The 20,089-nt window shown below is 38.4% G+C and overlaps 1 protein-coding gene across 1 annotated transcript in view; it reads left to right on the top strand.

Moving 5' to 3' along the window:
* LOC100486641 (proprotein convertase subtilisin/kexin type 5) overlaps positions 1-16,912 on the top strand; it is a 60,643-nt gene extending 43,731 nt beyond the window's left edge. The window contains exons 12-16 of the mRNA XM_002937893.5: positions 309-504; positions 2,276-2,481; positions 4,934-5,034; positions 12,856-13,027; positions 14,817-16,912. Coding sequence (XP_002937939.3) covers positions 309-504; positions 2,276-2,481; positions 4,934-5,034; positions 12,856-13,027; positions 14,817-15,223 — 1,082 coding nt within the window. The 3' untranslated portion in view covers positions 15,224-16,912. The remainder of the gene's footprint in view (positions 1-308; positions 505-2,275; positions 2,482-4,933; positions 5,035-12,855; positions 13,028-14,816) is intronic.
* The last annotated feature ends 3,177 nt before the right edge of the window (positions 16,913-20,089 follow it).

Genomic DNA, 20,089 nt, shown 5'->3' with positions numbered 1-20,089 from the left:
TGAATCACACTCAGATACATGGAACATATAATGTAAATATAGTGACCACCACCCACACACATTTTATATTTATCCATTCACCACTATGCCTGTGCCACCCTCTGAACTGCTGTCATTAGTAGTTCCTTATCTTCATAATATATTTTTTTAAGGTGCCTATTTAAAGTGCAAAATGCCTCCAAGTCAAATGGGTTTCTTTTGTTAAAAATAAAAAATCTCCAATGTATTATAAAACATATTGCACATTGTTTATGCCACTGTGCTTGTTTGAATGTTGCTGCCTTTATAACACTTCCTTTTATCTTCAGAAACCACCTGTGTTAGTCAGTGCCCCCCAGGTACTTACAACACAACTGAAGAAGCAGATGGCATGAAACTTGGCTTCTGTTCTCAGTGCCACCAAGTATGTACAACGTGCCACGGAGGCTCTGCTAAGGATTGTGACATGTGTTCTTCTGGATACTACAAACTTCTCCATCTCTGCATCCTGCACTGTCCCCCAGGGTAATGTCACCTGCTGGTTGCTCCATGCTTACAGTATATGATTTACATGATTTAATTCACTGCATACATTTCAATTGTACAGATATTTGGATTGTCTATTCTCCAGTTTTGCTTTGCTGTGAATCCATTAAAATCATTGCTTAAAGGTTCAGTGTAAAAATTAAACTAGGCAAATAGGCTGTGCAAAATGTTATATATAATATAGTTCAATATTGTTAGGCTGGAGTGAGAGGATGCCAGAATCCATATTCCTCATTTGCATCTCTCTAAGCTGTTAGCAGTAAGTAAACAATCAGTGACCTGGGGGTGGGCCATATGGGACATTACTGTTTGCTTCTGAATCTGACTTTGTTCTAAGGATCAAAAGCAAAGTAAGTGAACAGTTATGTCCCATGTGCACCACCTTAAGTCACTGACTACCTAAGATGTTAGAGAGCTGAAAGCAGGAAGTGGTGTTCAGGCTATTATGTTAGTATACATGTCAGTTAATAGAGCTTCTTCAGCAGAATCCTGCATTAAAATCTGTTTTTCAAAAGCGCAAACAAGTTTTTCTTATATTTCATTTTGAAATTTCACATGGGGCTAGCCATATTCTTCATTTCCCAGGGTGCCATAGCCATGTGACCTGTGCTCTAATAAACTTCAGTCACACTTTACTGCTAAGCTGCAAGTTGGAGTGTTATCACCCTGTTCCTTCCCCCCCCCCCAGCAGCTGATTAGCAGAACAATGGGAAGGTAGCAAGATAGCAGCTCCCAGTAGATATCAGAATAGCACTCATTAGTAAGAAATCCAAGCCCGACTTGGGACTCCTCCAGTTACATGGGAGTAGGAGAAACAATAGGTTACCTAAAAGCAGTTCTAGCGCTGGCTCTTTCTGAAAGCTTAGACTCAGGCACAATGCACTGAGATGGCTGCCTACACACCAATATTACAACTAACAAAAAATATATTTGTTGGTAATAATCATGATGGAATCCCTTTAAAGCATTGCTGTTCAGCTTCTGTAGTACCAAGGGCCAGAATTTCTCTGGCCTACACAGTGAAGGGCCAATAATGGAAGCCAGTTTTGACCACTCCCCTTTTTTAAACTGCACCCATATTATCACAAGGGAAGCGTTACCAATTACCCAAAATGATATAATTCTGGGACACAGAAATGAAAACTATAGTTACCTGTCCCTGGTATATTGTAAATCAAAGTTCAAATTTGTAAAACTGAAGAGAAGAAAATTAGGATATAAAAACACCATTTCATAGAAAACAGGACATGTTCAATTCTTGATTTAAGCCATGTTTGTTTTTAGATCCTTCATACAATAATACTCTCTTTGCAAACATATTCTCTTTATGTCCCGTCTAAGTTTAGACACTTGGTACCCACGTTAAAAAAAAATGTCTTGCTAAAGTTGTTTCATTTTTCTCTTTCTTTTCATCCTTATCATTCTCCTTTGGAGGTTTATGTGCCCTGTAAATATTGGCACATCAAGCCTGTCTTCCTAAATTTATATTTCATCCTGATTTTTCACGGTAGGTACATATGTAATTTTCAGTGTACTGTAAGTCTATTACATATATCAGATATCCAAGAAACAGCATCTGGGCAATGTAAGGGACTCTTTACGTTCTAATAATAGTGTGGATCTTTATTGTTTACAAGTGTGTGTGTGTATATATATATATATATATATATAATTGCCATTTAGTATGTAACTAGCTTTGTTGCCTTTTTAATAACATGATAAATTGTCTTGAATTTTCTCTTGCCTGCAGGTATTACAAAGAAAATAACCAATGTGAAAAGTGTGATCCCCATTGTCAGCTCTGTGGTGGACCTGGCTTGAATGGCTGTCTAGCTTGTCCTTCCAATACACTGCAGATAGAAGGCACCACACACTGTGTAAAGCAGTGCCCTGAAAGGTTTTACTCATACAAGGATAGGTGCAGAAAATGTCATCCTAGCTGCAGAACATGCAATGGTAAAACTTTTATATATCGTAGGTAGTCTTAATAGTATAAAGCATGTGCGTACTGATGCTCCCTTTATGATAGTAGAAGTGATTCAGAATTCTTACTAGCTATATGTTATACCTCCTTGTAATAAGATCATACATCACAAACATATAAATGCCTGAACTGGTCTCAGAGATCGCTATACATATACAATTTTGATTATTCAATCTATACAGTTCTCTTGTTGATTCCCTTGGGAATCTGGCCATCTACACTAATACGAGATTGGTAAAGCAAAAATAACATTGCTGTCCATCCACCCTCTGATTTACCATGGGAAAGCTAATAAACCATATACAGTTTTTGCTATTGTTTCTGAATGCAAACACACGCATATACACAAAACAGCTTGATGTTGCTAACTGAATTTGTGCAAGTATAGCTTACCTTACTTCTTCACACAAACACGAGACCTTTGCACACACAAATCCCTATGTACTTTACCTTACAGTTTTTCACTCCCTCATATATACTTTGTCATACTCAAATACTCATAAACAAAAATTTAAAGGAGAAGGAAAGGTATAAACGAAGTAAGCATTATCAGAAAGGTCTATGTAAATACAGCCATAAGCATCACAGAAACGCTGCACTGAGCCCTCTATTAAAATAAACCCAAGATTTCTTGTCTCCTTTTTTCCTGTGCCAGAATCTGTGCAGCTCTCTTCTCTCTCCTGCACCCCCCTCCCACAAGAATGCTAAGAACTCCCTCCCCCCCTTAGGAATGTGTGATCTGAACCAATCAGCAGGAAGCTTCCTCATAGTCTTACACACTTGGCATATACAGGGGTCTTGGTACAGAAGCGTGGGAATTTTTTTACAGAGCTTGACGGTTTTTTTTCCTATGATACTTTTGATCATCTGAACAGGTGAAATATGGGGAAACTTAAGGGCACTATTGAGAGAACTGAAGGTATGCCTGCAGCTTGAGATTAACTCTTTATTAGCCTTTTCTTCCCTTTAAACTCCTAGTCACCAAACACATTTACTCTCACTCTCTTGTGTTATTACAACAAACTACTGCTTTCACCGACACACGTTATCATCTAAATTCACTCACCTTATTCCCACACATTGGTACTGTACTCAAAGTACTCTGGACAGCCACCTATACTCATACTTACTACACTTGTGCCCTTTCTTAAAAGATTTACTGTAATCCAGTCATGGAAGGTTCAGTTGATATTTTAAATGTTAAATTGAAGTTAAGTAGAACAATTAAGGAAGTTAAGGAAGACAATTGTGATCAGTTCCTATGATGAGTGACTTGCAAGTGCATTACTAACTGGGACGGTAAAAATCAGCATGTAAAAAGACCCAGTGATGGGAAGAGGTAAGGGCCACAAAAAAAGAATAGTCATGAACATGCATTCTGACACAACCAATGAGAGAAGAGAATAGAATAGAATTGTATATAATCTCTGACCTGAGCAGAAAAAATATACATAAAGAACATTATCCACCTCTCCAATTGTAGGAAAGAGCTAGAGAGTTTCAATGAGAGTGCAATACATACATAGTTACATAGGGTTGAAAAAAGAGTCCATCAAGTTCAACCCTTCCAAGTAAACACAGCACACACAAACCTATACTTACCAATATATACCAACACATACATAAACTATATATACAAACATTAATACTAACTGTAGATATTAGTATCACAATAGCATTGGATATTATGCTTGTTCAAGAACTCATCCAGGCCCCTCTTAAAGGCATTAACAGAGCCATTATAGCATCACTAGGAAGGGCATTCCCCAACCTCACTGCCCTCACCGTGAAAAATTTACACTGCTTCAAATGGAAGCTCCGTTCCTCTTATCTGGTGCGTTGATTGTTTTTATGGGAAAAAAGAACATCCCCCAACTGCCTATAATCCCCTCTAATGTACTTGTACAGAGTAATCATGTCCCCTCGCAAGCGCCTCTTTTCCAGAGAAAACAACCCCAACCTCAACAGGCTAACCTCATAGCTTAAATCTTCCATCCCCTTTACCAGTTTTGTTGCACGTCTCTGCACTCTCTCCAGCTCATTAATATCCTTCTTAAGGACTGGAGCCCAAAACTGCACTGCATACTCAAGGTGAGGCCTTACCAGAGACCTATAAAGAGACAAAATTATGTTTTCATCCCTTGAGTCAATGCCTTTTTTTTTATATAAGACAGCACATTATTTGCTTTAGTAGCCACCGAATGACACTGCCAGGAATTAGACAACTTATTATCTACATAATGTGATTTAATATTGTTACCATTGAGAATTCAAATGACCCTTTATAGATGGAATTGGATATGAAAAAGGTTCACAATATAAAATTAAGTACAACCATATGGGACTGTAAAACAAAGTGTATTAAATTTGTACATTGTATTACAGTGTTAAATATATACATACAGAATGTTTTGGTCTTTACAGATTCATCAGTTCAAGGTTGTCTGACTTGTGACAGAGGAAGTGACTTCAAAGCAGGAATCTGCTATCCCCGGTGTGAGGAGCAACGTTACCTTGACAGCGATGTAAGAAAGATTTCCCATAACATTTTCCTAATTACTCTGGTCTCACAAGAAGCTTTGGTGGGTCAGTAACAAGTATTGGGTAAAGGTTTGCAGTTGAAACATGTTAAAAACAATTATAGTTGTATAACAAAAACCACACAGAGCACTGTAGCAAGCTTTAGTGTAAGTACATTAGATGTTTATTCTGCAACCTGAAGGGGCTCTCCCCACAGTAGTGCATTCCCTGTATAGTGCAAAGACCTGAAGCAAACCCTGCACCTTTTATTATATAATTAAAAAAGGAATGATGTTTATTATGCATATACTTAACTGTAATTTTCCAAAGGTGGGTAAGAACTACATGAATAAAAAAATTGGTGTGAATGGAGTTTGACCTGTGAAGTCAGCTACATTTTCCAAATGTTTGAATGCCCTACCAGCACTTTGCCACTAGAGGGAGAAACACTGTCACTAATGAATTTACATGTATCGCTCCTTACTTCTGCCAGACTGATAACCAGCCAAATAAAATATTAGTGTTTTTTGTTTGTCCTAATTCTGTAGAAAACTACAATCAAGTGTGAATTATAAATGCCAATTATAACTGGTAAACCAGTAATAGCACTAGGCATCAATGTCTAGTTATAATGAAAAAAGCATAACTATATGAGCATAATAATAATAATAAGCATAGGCTTTCTGATTACCCTGGGCTTTTTCTGTAGTAAAAACAAAGGAAGTGTTTTTTATCCATTTTATATCTTGTATTAGTCCATAGTGTCCATCACTGATGATCCTGTACCAATCTATAAGATACCAACCCCAAATGAACACATCTCACCAAGTGCTCCTGAGAATAATCTATTATAAGATTCAGTCCAAAGTTGTCCAAACTAGTTACAGCATACTGATGTGTAGCTAGCCTATGCCTATGATGGGATACTACCTATGCGGCCTTCCTAGGTTATAACAGCAAATGTACCTTGTTAGCTCCAGAATGCTTGGGACCTGGGGCTTTCCAGATAAGGGATCTTTGCGTAATTTGGATCTCCATACCTTAAGTCTACTAAAAAATAATTTAAACATCATTTAAACCCAATAGGATTATTTTGCCTCCAATAAGGATTACTGGTAATTATATCTTAGTTTGGATCAGTACAAGGTTCTGTTTTATTATTACAGAGAAAAAGTAAATTATTTTTAAAAATTAAAATGATTTGCTAATAATGGAGTATATGGGAGATGGCGTTTCCGTAATTTGGAATGTTCTGGATAGCGGGTTTCTGGATAAGGGATCCTATACCTGTACTGTAAACTTCTCTAGTATCAACCACTTTAATCATATTGCCCTGTGACCCATTTCAGGAAAATGTCTGAATTGTTTGAATTTTTTTTCTCTTTCTTGCCCTTATGTTGTTTTTTACTTTTCTTTTTTTGACTGGCATACATAGCCTTTCCGACAGGCACATTCTTGTAAATACACAGCATTACTTGTTTCACAGGTCACATAGTCCTTTAGTTTTGTTGTAAAGCCTTGGGAAGGATGATTTATAGTTTCTTCCTTTATAACAGAGGAACACACACAGGTTAAGGAAAGGAAAGGTACTTTTACTTTAGAAATGTAGACTTGGCATTCCTTAGTGCAAGACTCCAAAAACTGAGGGAAGGTATATGTAACAGACCAGAATGGCAAGGAGGTGGAGAGCAAAAAGAATGCAGGGCAACGAAAACAGAAGATAAAGAACAGAGTATTGGAATGGATATGAGGAAAGGTGGGGCAAAGCAAGCAAAATAGAAAGGTTAGGTTATAAAGCAAAAAAAAAAGAAAGAAAATAAGTAAGGAGAAGGGGTGAACACAAATTTAAGGGAATAAAGGGGTGAACATAATAAAAACAAGGAGAGACAGAATAATGGTAGAAGGTAGTGATGAGCGAAATTTTTTGCCAGGCATGGATTTGCAGTGAATTTTCGTGTTTCACCATTGGTGGAATTTTTCACAAAACAGGCGCAAAAAGTCACTGTGTGAAAAAAAAAGCTGACATCAAAAAAATTGTCATGCACATCATTTTTTGCAAATTTTTTCTATGTTTTGCAATTTTTTCAGTGGATCAAAACGGGACAGATTCACTCATCACAAGTAGAAGGGTATATTAAGATATACTGACAGGAAAGGAAAGGGGTTGTACATACTGTAAGAAAAAGCATGGAAGAAGGAGAAGAAAAAGGAGGAACAGTAAAGGAAAATATGTTAAAGGCAGACATAAAGCATAGGTTAACTTCAACCCTGGGAAACCTTGGTTTTGGGGGAACTTCTCAATAAATCTGCCCAAAACACATACATATAAGCACAATCATTCTATATATAGATGAGTATAATGCACATTCTTATTTTTCACACAAAAATGAAACAGAAAGACAAAAAATAAAAAAGCTTTTTTTTGACCTGTTGGGCTGTGCTTGGTGTTTACCAGCAGGGTAAGCAGCCTGCTCTCTAGATCTCAGTTACTGTACAGAGAGAAGCAGATGCCTGTAACTGTACAGACTCCACCTGTAAGGGAGATGCCAAAGACCAGCATTTTCTCTTGACAAATGCCTTGTGGATGACAGAGACAGCTATTCTTCTTGTTGCAGCACTGTAAGGGCAGCACGTTAGGTGGGACACCAAGGGGGAGGCCAAGGAGGGCATCCCACAACCACAACATGACGTTTATGGGAGTAATATGACACAGTCAAAGTCTCCCCACCTGTGGAATAATATAGGCAAGGTACATCCTTTCCTCTCATTAAAGCACCTGTACATAAGTTATATGCATGCAAAAATATATATTCCACTTTATTGGAGCAGGCATAGGATCTGTTATCCAGAATTTTTGGGAGAAGGAGTTTTAGGATATGGGATCTTTCTGTAATTTGGATCACAAATCCAATGATCCTATAAACATTAAATAAACCCAATAGTAGAGATGTAGCGAACTGTTCGCCGGCGAACTAATTCGCGCGAACATTGGGTGTTCGCGTTCGCGCAAATTCGTGGACTTTTGCCGATGTTCGCCACTTTGGGTTCGCCGCGTTTTTTTTGGTGCCGCGTTTTTTCGCCTTGGTTTTTCCGCCGCGTTTTTCCGCTTCGTTTTATCGCCTATGCATATACATAGGAATAGCTTGCTGGGTTTTTTTGGCGTTATTTTTTGGTGTTTTTTTTGGCGGTTTTTTTACAAAGTATTTTTCAGAGAAGTTTTTGCCCTTGATCCCCCTCCTGTATGCCACTGTCCAGGTCGTGGCACCCTTTAAACAACTTTAAAATCAGTTTTCTGGCCAGAAATGGCTTTTCTAGATTTTAAAGTTCGCCTTCCCATTGAAGTCTATGGGGTTCGCAAAGTTCGCGAACATTTTCGGCGATGTTCGCTACATCCCTACCCAATAGGATTCTTTTGCCACAAATATAGATTATTGCAGTTTAGTTACCATCCAATGCCAGGTACTGCTTTATTATTTTAAAGAAAAAGAAAATCATATTTCAAAATGAGAATTATTTGCTTAAAATAGGGAGATGGGCATCCTGTAATTCGGAGCTTTTTGCATAATGGGTTTCTAGATAAGGGGTCCCATATCTGCCACATACAGTTACTGCATCCACAGCAGTGAGTCAGTAAAGGTGGATATACACGGGTCCTTTAGAACGATTCGGCAACTTAGCTGCCTGTGTATGGGCACAAATGACAGATTTCATTTTTCCATCAACTGATGCCGACAATGTGCGCTGTTCTATTTCGATCAATTAGGCCGATATCGCCCCCTTGTAGGTGGGGATATCGGGAAAAGATCTGCTCGCTTAGCGACCTCGCCAAGTGAGCACATCTTACAATGTATAGCCGCCTTAAATAACCCAGTGGGTTCCACTGCTGGTATCCCTTTTCCTCACACCTAAAAATATCTGCAGTGAGACCATCCTATATAGTGCAGTGACTGTATACAGGAGCCTGATTTTACATCCCTGGATGTTAGGTTTTCCCAGGAGAACTGAAACCGTTTTGTCCCATTCAGGCAAGCTGCGTTTTTTCTTTACGTGATCTAACGTATTCCTGGAAATTACACCGTTTTAATGTGGTGCCCTGGGAAAGTAAAATCAAGGTTCTACTTCACGTACATCAAATCTGGCCCGCCTAGCTGTTTTATGTGTCCCGTGTTGAGTGTGTCTGACTGAGCAGTGTGACCAATTGCCTGACTGCCCCACTCCAGGGGCTCCAAGCGGCTGCTTTCGTTCTGCCCTGCAGGGTGCATGGTGCGGAATGACGTAATACGCATCACACACTCTGCAGGCCAGCTTTACTTACCTTTCTTACCAGCATCCTAGGCATCACTTGCGAGAAATTTTGGCAGATCTAATGTACTGCACAAGTGCAGGCACCAAAGGATAGAAGATTGAAGGAGCAGAGATGCTGGTACAGCACTTAGGTAGCTTTTCTGGGCTGTGAAGTTTTCCCCTAACAGGAGTACCGGCCCAAGCTTAGCAATCTATTTCACTGGGTGGGGAGGGCTAACATTTTGGAACCCCCCAGTGAAATAGAATTTACAAGAAATTATGCTGCCACTGCATTTAAACATCTACACTCTATGTTCTGGTGCATTATATATGAAGTTGGCATAGTGGTAAGTGTTATGATTTACATAAAAAACTATAAAAATGCTGCTTGATATCAATGTTATTAATAGGGTAGATAGATAAGGAGAAGCAGAATCAGAATATTAACATAGGTATTTTTTTTTCTATAAATAGTGGCAACCCTAGCTGCAAAGTTAAATAAAGGAAAAAAATGCTTTTCTCACTGAAAAATTCAGTATTTTGTACTAAATGACATCTTTAAGCATTCAGCCATTGGGCACATCAGTTGGTAATCCTACGTATAGCACTTTAAGCCTCACTAAACAAAAATATCACCCTTCACCTATTGTTAAAAATGAGAAAAAGAGAGTGAATTCAGAGGAATATAAAAAGCAGGAAAGAGGAAAAGCATAGCAGAAAATGAAACAACTGAAAAAGTAACAATATAAGTTTTTATGGAACATGTATCCTGGGAGTGACAGAAAGATTGTTAAAACACGGGGGTCACTGAATACTGTATGATATACACCATATTTGTTTGGTAACTCTCATTACAGACAGGAAAAAAAAACCATCACAAATTTGTCCCTGCTATGGAGAATTCTGTTTATGGCTCAATTTGCTTGGCAACAACGCTTTTTTGATAATACTATCCTAGTATATCAATGGAAGTTGATGATAAAGCTAGTGGCTAGCCTGCCAGAAGGACAGCAGCAGCAGAGGCAAGATAAAGACTGCATACAATATGTACAATAAAGTATGCATTTGTATTGATCGGTTGGTTTTACTGTATATAAATAATTTAATCATCTAATTTTCTAATCTTTCCAGGCTGATAATGTAAAGTTGAGTAGTAAATCACTGAGATTTGCACCTTGCCAGCTTTTCTGTTATACAGCTATATACTGTAAGGCTGGAAAGGGGAAGTCATACATCCCAACTGTCCCAATTTTGCGGGACAGTCCCGATTTTAACAGCTCAGCCTGCAGTTCCGGATTCTTACTGAAAAGTCCCTCATTTCCCTTTGATCTCCTGCAGTGAATGCTAAAAAAAGATACAGTTTTCTCAAACTTAGTTAAAAAAGTAGCTTTTGGCAAAAAGCCCAGAAAAGTTAACAAGCTACACCTTAGATACAATAGTAACTAATAAGCTAAACAGGTCCCTTGGGGGAACTGAGACTTGCAGCTTAAAGCGCAATTTCATCTTTTTTTTAGCAAAACTGTAATAACACATAAAACAGGACCCCAGAACCCCCCAGAAATGTGTTCAAACTTTAAATAACGTGCCAAATTTTGTAAAATGGGAGTGGTATATAGGGGGTAGTCGTCGCAAAAATGGGCGTGGCCGAAAGAACTTTTCGACGTGCTACGCACACCATTTCTTTTTGTCCCTCTTTACATTTTTTAAATGTTGGGAGGTATGGGAAGTTAGGAATAGAACATCAGAGGTCAGCACTCCAAAAGCAAATTGCTTTATATACAGTATTATTATATAATATATTTATTATATATATATATTAGCTTTATTTCTCACAATATGTTTTGGACCCCAAAGTGCCTTTTTTTGGGCCCAAAATATGACAAAAGAAAGGCATATGTTGATCAGTTTTAAAACCCATACAAGATGCCCCCAATGTGACAAATAACCTGGAGCATTGCTGTTCTTGAGCACAACCTTTTTCTTTGAATGAGACCAGCCCAGCCCTTTTTTAAAAAAATAATCTATAGAAATGAGCTTTTGAAATAGTAAATGTGTGAGTGAGAACCCTCTTTGCATAATGTTGGTAGTCTGGCCTTTTCAGAAGTTTCCTTTTACTTATTTGTACTTATCTTTTTTGCTGAGTAAAATGTCACAATGGTATTTGCATTCACAAAAGTGTTCCTCCCTACTAAAGCTGCTAGTGTATAATGCAACACTGGCATGTGGATGAGAAACTCTAACTACAGCTTTGCTTTCTGGTTCAAGTCCTTTAAACAAAAAGCAGTTTCCATTTACTCAACAGGGAGTGGCAAGGGCACCAAATCTTCCCTGACAAAAAATTTCTGGTGGAGAAAACACCTTGTCCGAGCCTAGCCTCAGGGTTAAAGCCAGTGGATATCATATAAGATAATGGAGGACACAAAACATGTAGTGGAACACACTAATAAACACTAATTGCAGCAAAGCCCTGCAGTGTCAAGTGTCCTCCATTATCTTAAATTAAGTCTACATGCAATTAGTGCTACAACAGGAGCACAGGAGTGATAGCCTGCTTGAATGAGGAATCTGAACTGGAATACTGGATTTGGAAAGATTTTGGGTTAAAGCCAGTGGGGTTCACATATCAAGAAAATGCAAAGTGCAAAATACAAATTCAAATTTCTCTACAAGAAAGACATTTATTGCATGGTTGCTTGGAAATGCCTGTGGCTTTGTAACAATGAATGTAAAAAAGATAAAGCTTAGCTGAGTTTACATAATACAGATATTTGCATGCAGAGCTTCTAATTTGACAGAAACCATTCCATTGTATTATAGTAAATAGGGGTAATTATGTGATTATACTATACCTTTACCAGTATAGAATATTTTTTGCAAGCATTTTTCTTAAAATTGCCACATATTGGAATTCATTCTGCTTCTACCACAATGTTTGTGATTGTGACATATCTGTGAGTCAGCACAGCTTGTTGGATGTGAGGTTTGTTTAACACACCCTGTATAAACAGTGTGGCACTCTTATCGCTGGATAATACCACAGTAGACCAACAATAGACTGTCACTGGGCGCACAGGGCAGATATTGGCCTGAGAGTCACACTTCACTATTTGACATACAATCAGCAGTGTGAGCAGAGACAGGTAGTTGGTATCAATGTCAAAGGCAGCCTAACCCATAGGACCAAAATATATAGTTATCAGGCAAGGGGCAGCATTTTCATGCTATTGTATTCAGTAATTAGCACAAGATGTTAGTGCCACCAGCTAGAAGGATTTACTAAAGATTTACCTAAAGATAGTTCATGTGTAGGCAAGCCACAGATAGCCTGGTTTACTGCAGTCCTTGATCTTATTGTTTCTCCGGGATACACAAATCCACTGGTGAAATTTTTCTATGAAATCAAGTTTATACATTCAACTTGTTCTAAGTTTGAATAGCCTCATAAGTATAGAATCAGTGGGAATGGAGATTTTGGAATAGTTATACCTAGTTCCACACACTAGAGTTTTTTACTAATAAAAAGTCTTGCTGATTTTTTTCAGGGAGTTTGCCAGCTCTGTGATGCCTCGTGCAGACACTGCTCTGGCCCCAGAGCCAATCACTGCATATCCTGCAAGACGAACACTGCTTGGTCCCCCACGGAAATGAAATGCATTAAATGTTGTGATTCTGAAATGAACCAAGACGACTGCTGTTTTTGTGATGTAAACTCAGGTACATAGATTGTTGTTACACTGTTGTATTGGCATAGAGGATTTTAAGCCTAGTTAAATATTATATTTGGAGCAAATCATAAACCTTCCTATAAGTTTTTCCGCATACTTTGGGAGAAACGCCACAGCAGTAGAGAAGTATTTACTTAGGGGTCAAAGTCGGGCTAGCTAAAGTTTCTTTTCAATCAATGGCAATTTTGCACTTATGATGCTAGTAAGGTTAAAAAAGCAATGGCAGATAATGTGTATGTGCCTATAACTAAATTCACAACTGCCTTTAGGGGGCCCCATATTTAATGAGGCCTGGCAGAGCAGAACCTGTAGGTAAGGGGAGTGATAGAGAAAGGTAACATGGTAACAGGCATACTTTGTTGGAAGTAAAACACTCAGTATTAACAGCTCACAGTTCTCCCTCATATAAACTATAAACCTTCCACTAAATTTGGCCCCAAGCCCAACTCACTATAGATCTACTGTTTATACTGGCGCGATACGATGGAAACTCTCGATGGAAACTTAGGAAACTCTTCTAAAAGAAATGCAGTTGGAAACCAACGGAGTCATTTATGGCACCAAGGGTGTGAGCAAAGTGCAATTTTTTCCCCCCACAATGTAGCATTTTTTTCCCCAGAATTCCAGCATCATTGCCGTTGCAATAGGGCGTGGCACCTGATCAGCTGGCCAAAATTAACACAACTGCCCATTTCATTGCAAATCGGACACAACTATGCAGGATTCCCCCTGGCGTCATTTGTGATACGAGTGACGTCTGCACTTGTTTCTTTAGGTGTAAGTGCTCTGCACCTACTGATGTTAGACGCAAAGGGAACCATGGACACCTGGTCTGCACTTTTCTCTGTACAAAAAGCACATTTTTACGCAAGCACCTTTATAGAATAGGGTTTATGTGGGGAACAAGTGCAACTGAGCAGTCATAAATTACCTCTCAAATCTTTTTAGCGTGGTTTAGTATTTTAAAAGAACTCACTTACACAGTACAAATAGTAATGGAAATGAGAAGAAAACAAACAAACTTAGAAAATCCTGTTAGGAAGGAGCAGAGTAGCTGAAACAAATGCAAATTAAAAATAATTATGTTTATATATGAATGAAAGAGTAAATTTGCACATAATTAGGGGCAGATTTATTAAAATTTGTTTTTGTTTAATTTTTGAATTTTTTTTTCTACCACAACTACTCACTTTTTAAAAAAGCAAGAATGTCTCCTCAGTTATTAAAAAATACAATTATAAAAGCACGGATGAAAACAATATTGTTTCTTGTGCGATTACTAGTAAAATAACCCCCCACCCCCGAAAAACTCTACAACATCTAAGTAAATAAATATTTTACATTTTAAAAAGGACAGCTCCCATTGACATCTACATGACCTTGCCAGCTTTTAGATTTTGTAGTTTTGTATTAGAGTTTTTACACTTAATAAATTATGAAAATTAATTTAACTACACAATTTTTTGATACAAACTTTAATAAATAACAATAACAATAATAATAAATCTGATCATTACTCACTACCCCTTATTAATACCTACTTAGTACACACACCCCAATCCACTGGTTCAGCCTAATATAATGAATAATTGTGTGTAGAGGGCAAGTTTCAATACATTCTACTTAGCAGGCATCTGTGACTACACTGGAATTTTGGGCAAAACATGGTCATTTGCATGTATAAAGAAATATATACTTTGTTGTTCCCTATACAACTTTTCATAGAGCTAGAAATTGTAGATTGTGTGCTTTTATTAACTTTTGTTATTCTTTTCTAGTTCTGTGCATAAGGCATCTACAGGCTGAAGCAGAAGAAGAGTCCTTGAAGAACCTGAATAACAAACTGCCTCACGTCATCTCTCATTATGCTGCTATAGCACCAGTTCTTGTTTTCTCTATAGGGATGGGGGCAGTTTTTGTATTTTGTATGAGACGTGCCAAAGCAAAGAGGAAACTCTGCTGGGAACACAGCTATGAAAGGCTAGGAGGAAGCTTACATGATGCCACCTTTTATGACTATGAAGATGAAAGAATGGGTCTCAGAAAAGCCACTGGGGCAGAAGAAGACAGTTTAGATGAAAGTGATGTCATATATAGCACCCAAGATGGCACTGTGTATAAAAAGTTTAGTTTTAAACCAAGCAGAGCAGGCAAAGATATGGAACATGATCAGGCATGTATATAGGCAAAGTGCTAATCTCTATATCTAGGGAGGAGGATGTGACTCACGAGTTACTCAGTTCTACAGTGTGGGATATCCTGCTTCACATTCAGATCCTTTGTGCTTTGGCCGAGTGACTTTATATTCTGGTGCCCCAGTACATTTAGTGCACCTAAAGATGCCTGCTGTGACTGTGCTCAAGCACTGTTAGATTTATGCATTTTTTTTCATTTATTTCTGTAGGTAAAATGGTGCTCTGCAGATGTACAGGGTTATATATTACTGCATATTGCCTAAACATAATATGTACAATATAATGTATACATTCAGGTGATGGGCACAGTATGAGTTGAGTATACTATTTAGAAGGAAGATATTTTTGAATTGCAGGTTGAATATTGTGCCAAAACACTGGCAAGGTCTCACATAATATTTGTATAGAGAGGGTTCAATTGCTGACTGGCAATCTAAAACACAATTCATTTCTACAGTCTAAAGAGAATGGAGAAGTACATTTTATAATGTAATGCTCTGCATTAAGGCAGACTCATCAATGATGTACTAGCCAAAAACTCTCCAAAAGTTAAAAAGCAACATCATCACTCTGAAAAGAGAGGCTCCTATGTTTTCCAAATGATAATAAAAGGAAGAGTACAGGTGTCCATTTTAAATTAAATAATACAGGTTGGAATAGGAAACATTTCCCAAAAATTCTATAAGTCTCTAGCAATGAGCCAGTGCTTTAATCAAAGTGGCAAAACACTGACACAAGGATAAACAAATAGAAGATTTCATACATTATAATGACATATTTATACCAGAAGCACACATGGAAAAATACAGCTAGAAAAACCAAGTGAAATATGAAGCTTTTCAGTTTATTTTGCCTCATCTTTTGAAGAAATAAGGGGTCATTAATGACTGCAAGTGCATTTGCTGTCATGAGTTTGCTGCAGTCATAGAACAGAAAGAGCCATTCTTTAAAGTTATTTGTATCCAAAGCTGCTCCTTGTTCTTCTCCATAGTTGCACTCGGCACCTCTTTTTTCCCCATGCCTCCTTTTATGAATTTAGCACAAATGCATCCATTGATGCAGGGGCAGTAGCTTCAGGGCTCCCACTGTGGCCTCCACCAATAGATGCAGCAAATTGTGCCTAAAGTATCACACACATGTCACTTCGGAAGTTCTGCTATCTGTACTCAGTTGCATCTAATTCCCGTTGAGACATACAGTGCAAAATTCCGGTGCAAATTTAGACACAGTTTGCACATTGCACTTGTGGGTCATAAATGAGCCCTGAAATCTATTTATTAAGCTGATCTATTCAAATGTGGAATAAGCATAGAGTAGTAGTTCTACAAGTTAAGGGTGAAGACACACAGAGCTACTAGTAGCAGCTACTTGTCACGGCTACTAAAATAGACGATGCTGATCAATTTACTGATAATTGTCTCTGTGTGTTTTAGCAGAGGCAATTCTCAGTATTGTCTATGGCAGGGTATTTTCTGGCGTTAAGTAGCTGTGACAAGTAACTGCTACTAGTAACTCTGTGTGTCTCCACCCTAATAGGTACTCATTGGAAGAACAGAATACTATCAGACAACTGAAATGTGGAGCAGGTGATGGGAAAATGTGAATGGTTGCACAGTTAATAGATGTCCATTGCCAGGGGTCACTTAATAAATATGTCAATAAATCCAATAATGCTGTGGTCATTGGTGTCTTTCCTTTCAGAATGTAATAATCTTGTGGATTCAAATGGGAAGGATTCTGAGGGGAGAAGGGCACAAAACATCTACAGAACTAAACAAATGTATTTTAAAGGCAGCAAAGTGAACAACCAATAGCAGTTTAGGGGTCATTTACCAAGAAGCTGCTAAAGTAAAACAGACTCAGTACTATCTGTGTAGTGACAAAAGGAGCAAAACCTGGATGTGCTAGTGTTACACTGTGTAGCCTTGTGCATTATCAGCTACTACTGACATGTTGTATATTTTCAGCCAAACAATTAAACGCACCCTTTTGTAGCCATTGCAGCAGTGATGTGGTTGTAGCAGCAAAGTACCAATGAGTGAAAAGGTCAACCCCAAAAATAATTTTTTGCCTAATAAACTTAATTAATAATTAATTCTAAGCAACTTTGCAATATACATTCATTACATATTTGTAATGTTTTTTTTTAGTTATTTGTATATATAATTGCTGTTAAAAGCAGTGTCTGTCTGTCCTTTCTAATCTCTGCCCTGGAGGTTCTGGCATATGAAACAATGTAACACAAGCAGCAGACTGACAGACCTGCCTTGCTGGAGGAGCCTGGCACTAGCAACATTGTTTAAAAAGTAACAACCAGGAGTTTAGCAAATGCTGCTTTCTATAGCAATTACATTTACACATAACTTTTAAAGCGCTAATATTTTTAATAAATTGATATTGGAAAGTTGCTTAGAATTATGTTTTCTTTTATTAGGCAAAAATTATTTTTGAGGTTCACATGTCTTAGGCAGATCCTCACAGCAATAAAAACACAAGGAATATACCTCTAAGAGGCAACAATAAAAATGAATTGGACCTATTGTAATTAAAATAAATTAAAATTAACTATATAACTGTAGGCTAATAAATATGTTATACAAAAAAACACATACACACATTACAAAATGGAGATAATGGAATCAATGTGAGACTGAAAGTTGCAAAATATGAGAAGAAAGCAGGGCAACGCTGTTAGTACATGTGTCTGAGACAGGGCAAGTGTTAGTTGGAATGTTAAAAGGAAGTATGACAATGTGGCTAAGCACTTATTTGTGGGCAAATGTGAGAATATTGCTACGGGTCAGTGTTCCAGCATTTGCAAATGAAGAACAGGTTGAAGAGTGCGTGTGTGTTGGTGTGTGTCCCTGAATGTGTATGCTATTGTATATGCTGCTGTACGTGCAAAAGGGAGTGAGAATGAGAATCTGAGCAAATGTCAATTTGGACAACAGGGCTACTATATTTGGCCATTTCTTACTTAGCTTTAATCACGTGTTTCACCCCCAGTCCTATACAAATTCCCAAATCTCATCCATCTCTGGTTATACAGATATCAGGCTACTCTTGCTTAAACCAAGTTTAGAAAGGGATAGTAACATGTTCAGAAAGTGCCACTATCCCTTTCCCATTATGCATCCAACTAATAAGGGAAGAGTACACAAGACTGATGAAGGTTATACCAGCATCCAGAATAGGGAAGCAGAATGTGAAGGTCAAGGCACTGCTAATTTAAAATCAAACTGTTACTCACATGCTTTGTTTGTTTTTTTTAATTGTTTTCTATAGAAACAGTATTTATACCCCAGCAGCATCAGTTCCAGTACAATACACTCTGAAGAACCCAGTCACGTCCTTCAAAATATAAAAGTTAAATAGATATTAATTCAGACAAGAACACAACCTTACCCAGCAACTGAATTTATTTAAAGTGATACTGACACGCAATATACTTTTTTTTATTATAATTTTTAAACCTTCCATAGTGTTTTTATTGTTATAAGATAGTAAACTGTTAAAAAAAAATTCAAACAAGTAGTTGCATTACCATAGGGAACGCTTCAACCAAAGCTCAACAGGGCAGCCATTTTTTCTCTCCTCTTCAGTGCTACGTTTCACACGCCCTCAATAAAAAAAACAAACTCCAGAGGAATCATCCAATCTGGCGACCTGTGCTGCCCTTTCTCCCTTCATGTGCTCCTTAGTTCGTAGTTCCCAGTCGTAGTGTAAGCACCCCGAAATGTACCCATGTTCAACAGGGTGTGGGGTCAGCTAGACTGACACATTCATTTGCTCTACTTATTTTTTGCATTCATTATGAAACTTGTGGGCAATATGGGTTAAAGCTTCTTAACTTGGATGGTAACACAGTGGTAAATGCACTTTTAAAGGAGAAGGAAAGGCAAAGTCACTTGGGAGTGCCAAAATGTTAGGCACCCCCAAGTGACTTGAATCCCTTACCTTTTACCCCGGGCTGGTGCACCTGTACGGAGAGAACAGCACCAGCCCAGGGTAGCTGCCAGAGCTTCCTCCTTCCTGCTTCGCTCGCAAGCGCATGCGCAGTAGAGTGAAAAGCCGAACTTTGAACAGAGAAGTTGGCGTTTCACTCTACTGCGCATGCACCTATTGTGTTAGTCTTAGCAAAATGCAGGCGGAAGAAGGAAGCGCATCGCTCCAGGTGCCCCGGGCTGGTGCTGTTCTCTCCTAACAGGGGCACCAGCCTGGGGTACAAAGTAAGCGATTAAAGTCACTTGGGGGTGCTTAACATTTTAGCACCCCCAAGTGACTTAGCCTTTCCTTCTCCTTTAAAGGTAGTGTTTATGGGTCCTGTATGTACATAGTATTGGTTGCTGACGTGGTGTTGCCCTTTTGCAATAACTTGCATCCCAGATGTGCTAGGTGATCCACCAGGGAATCCACCAGTGCTGTTGGACAGGGTAATGCGCAGTCAAGGTCACGTGGGCAAGGTCAATTGGGCAAAAAGGGCATTTTCCCAGGGCCCAGCAGAACGGGACAGGTGGGGGGGCTCAGCATCAGTTCAATAACATTTGAATGAAACATCTTCTTTTTGTATAGTGAATCAACTAGTAATTAGCCTAGATACACGTCTGTAACTTTACTACAGTGCAGTCCAGGGATCCCCAACCTTTCTTACTCATGAGCCACAGCCAAATGTAAAAAGACTTGGAGAGCAACACAAGCACCATAAAAGTTCATGGAGGAGCCAAATAAGGGCACTGAGAGCAACATCCATGGGATTGGTGAGCAACATGTTGCTCACGAGCCACTGGTTGGGGATCACTGGTGTAGTCTATCATTGTAAGGGTACATAACCTGCATGACTGAATTAGAATGTCCTC

Source organism: Xenopus tropicalis, chromosome 3 (assembly GCF_000004195.4).
Source record: "Xenopus tropicalis strain Nigerian chromosome 3, UCB_Xtro_10.0, whole genome shotgun sequence".
NCBI lineage: Eukaryota > Metazoa > Chordata > Amphibia > Anura > Pipidae > Xenopus > Xenopus tropicalis.
Note: the sequence above shows the minus strand (reverse complement) of the source record. Positions and strands in the feature narration are given on the sequence as shown.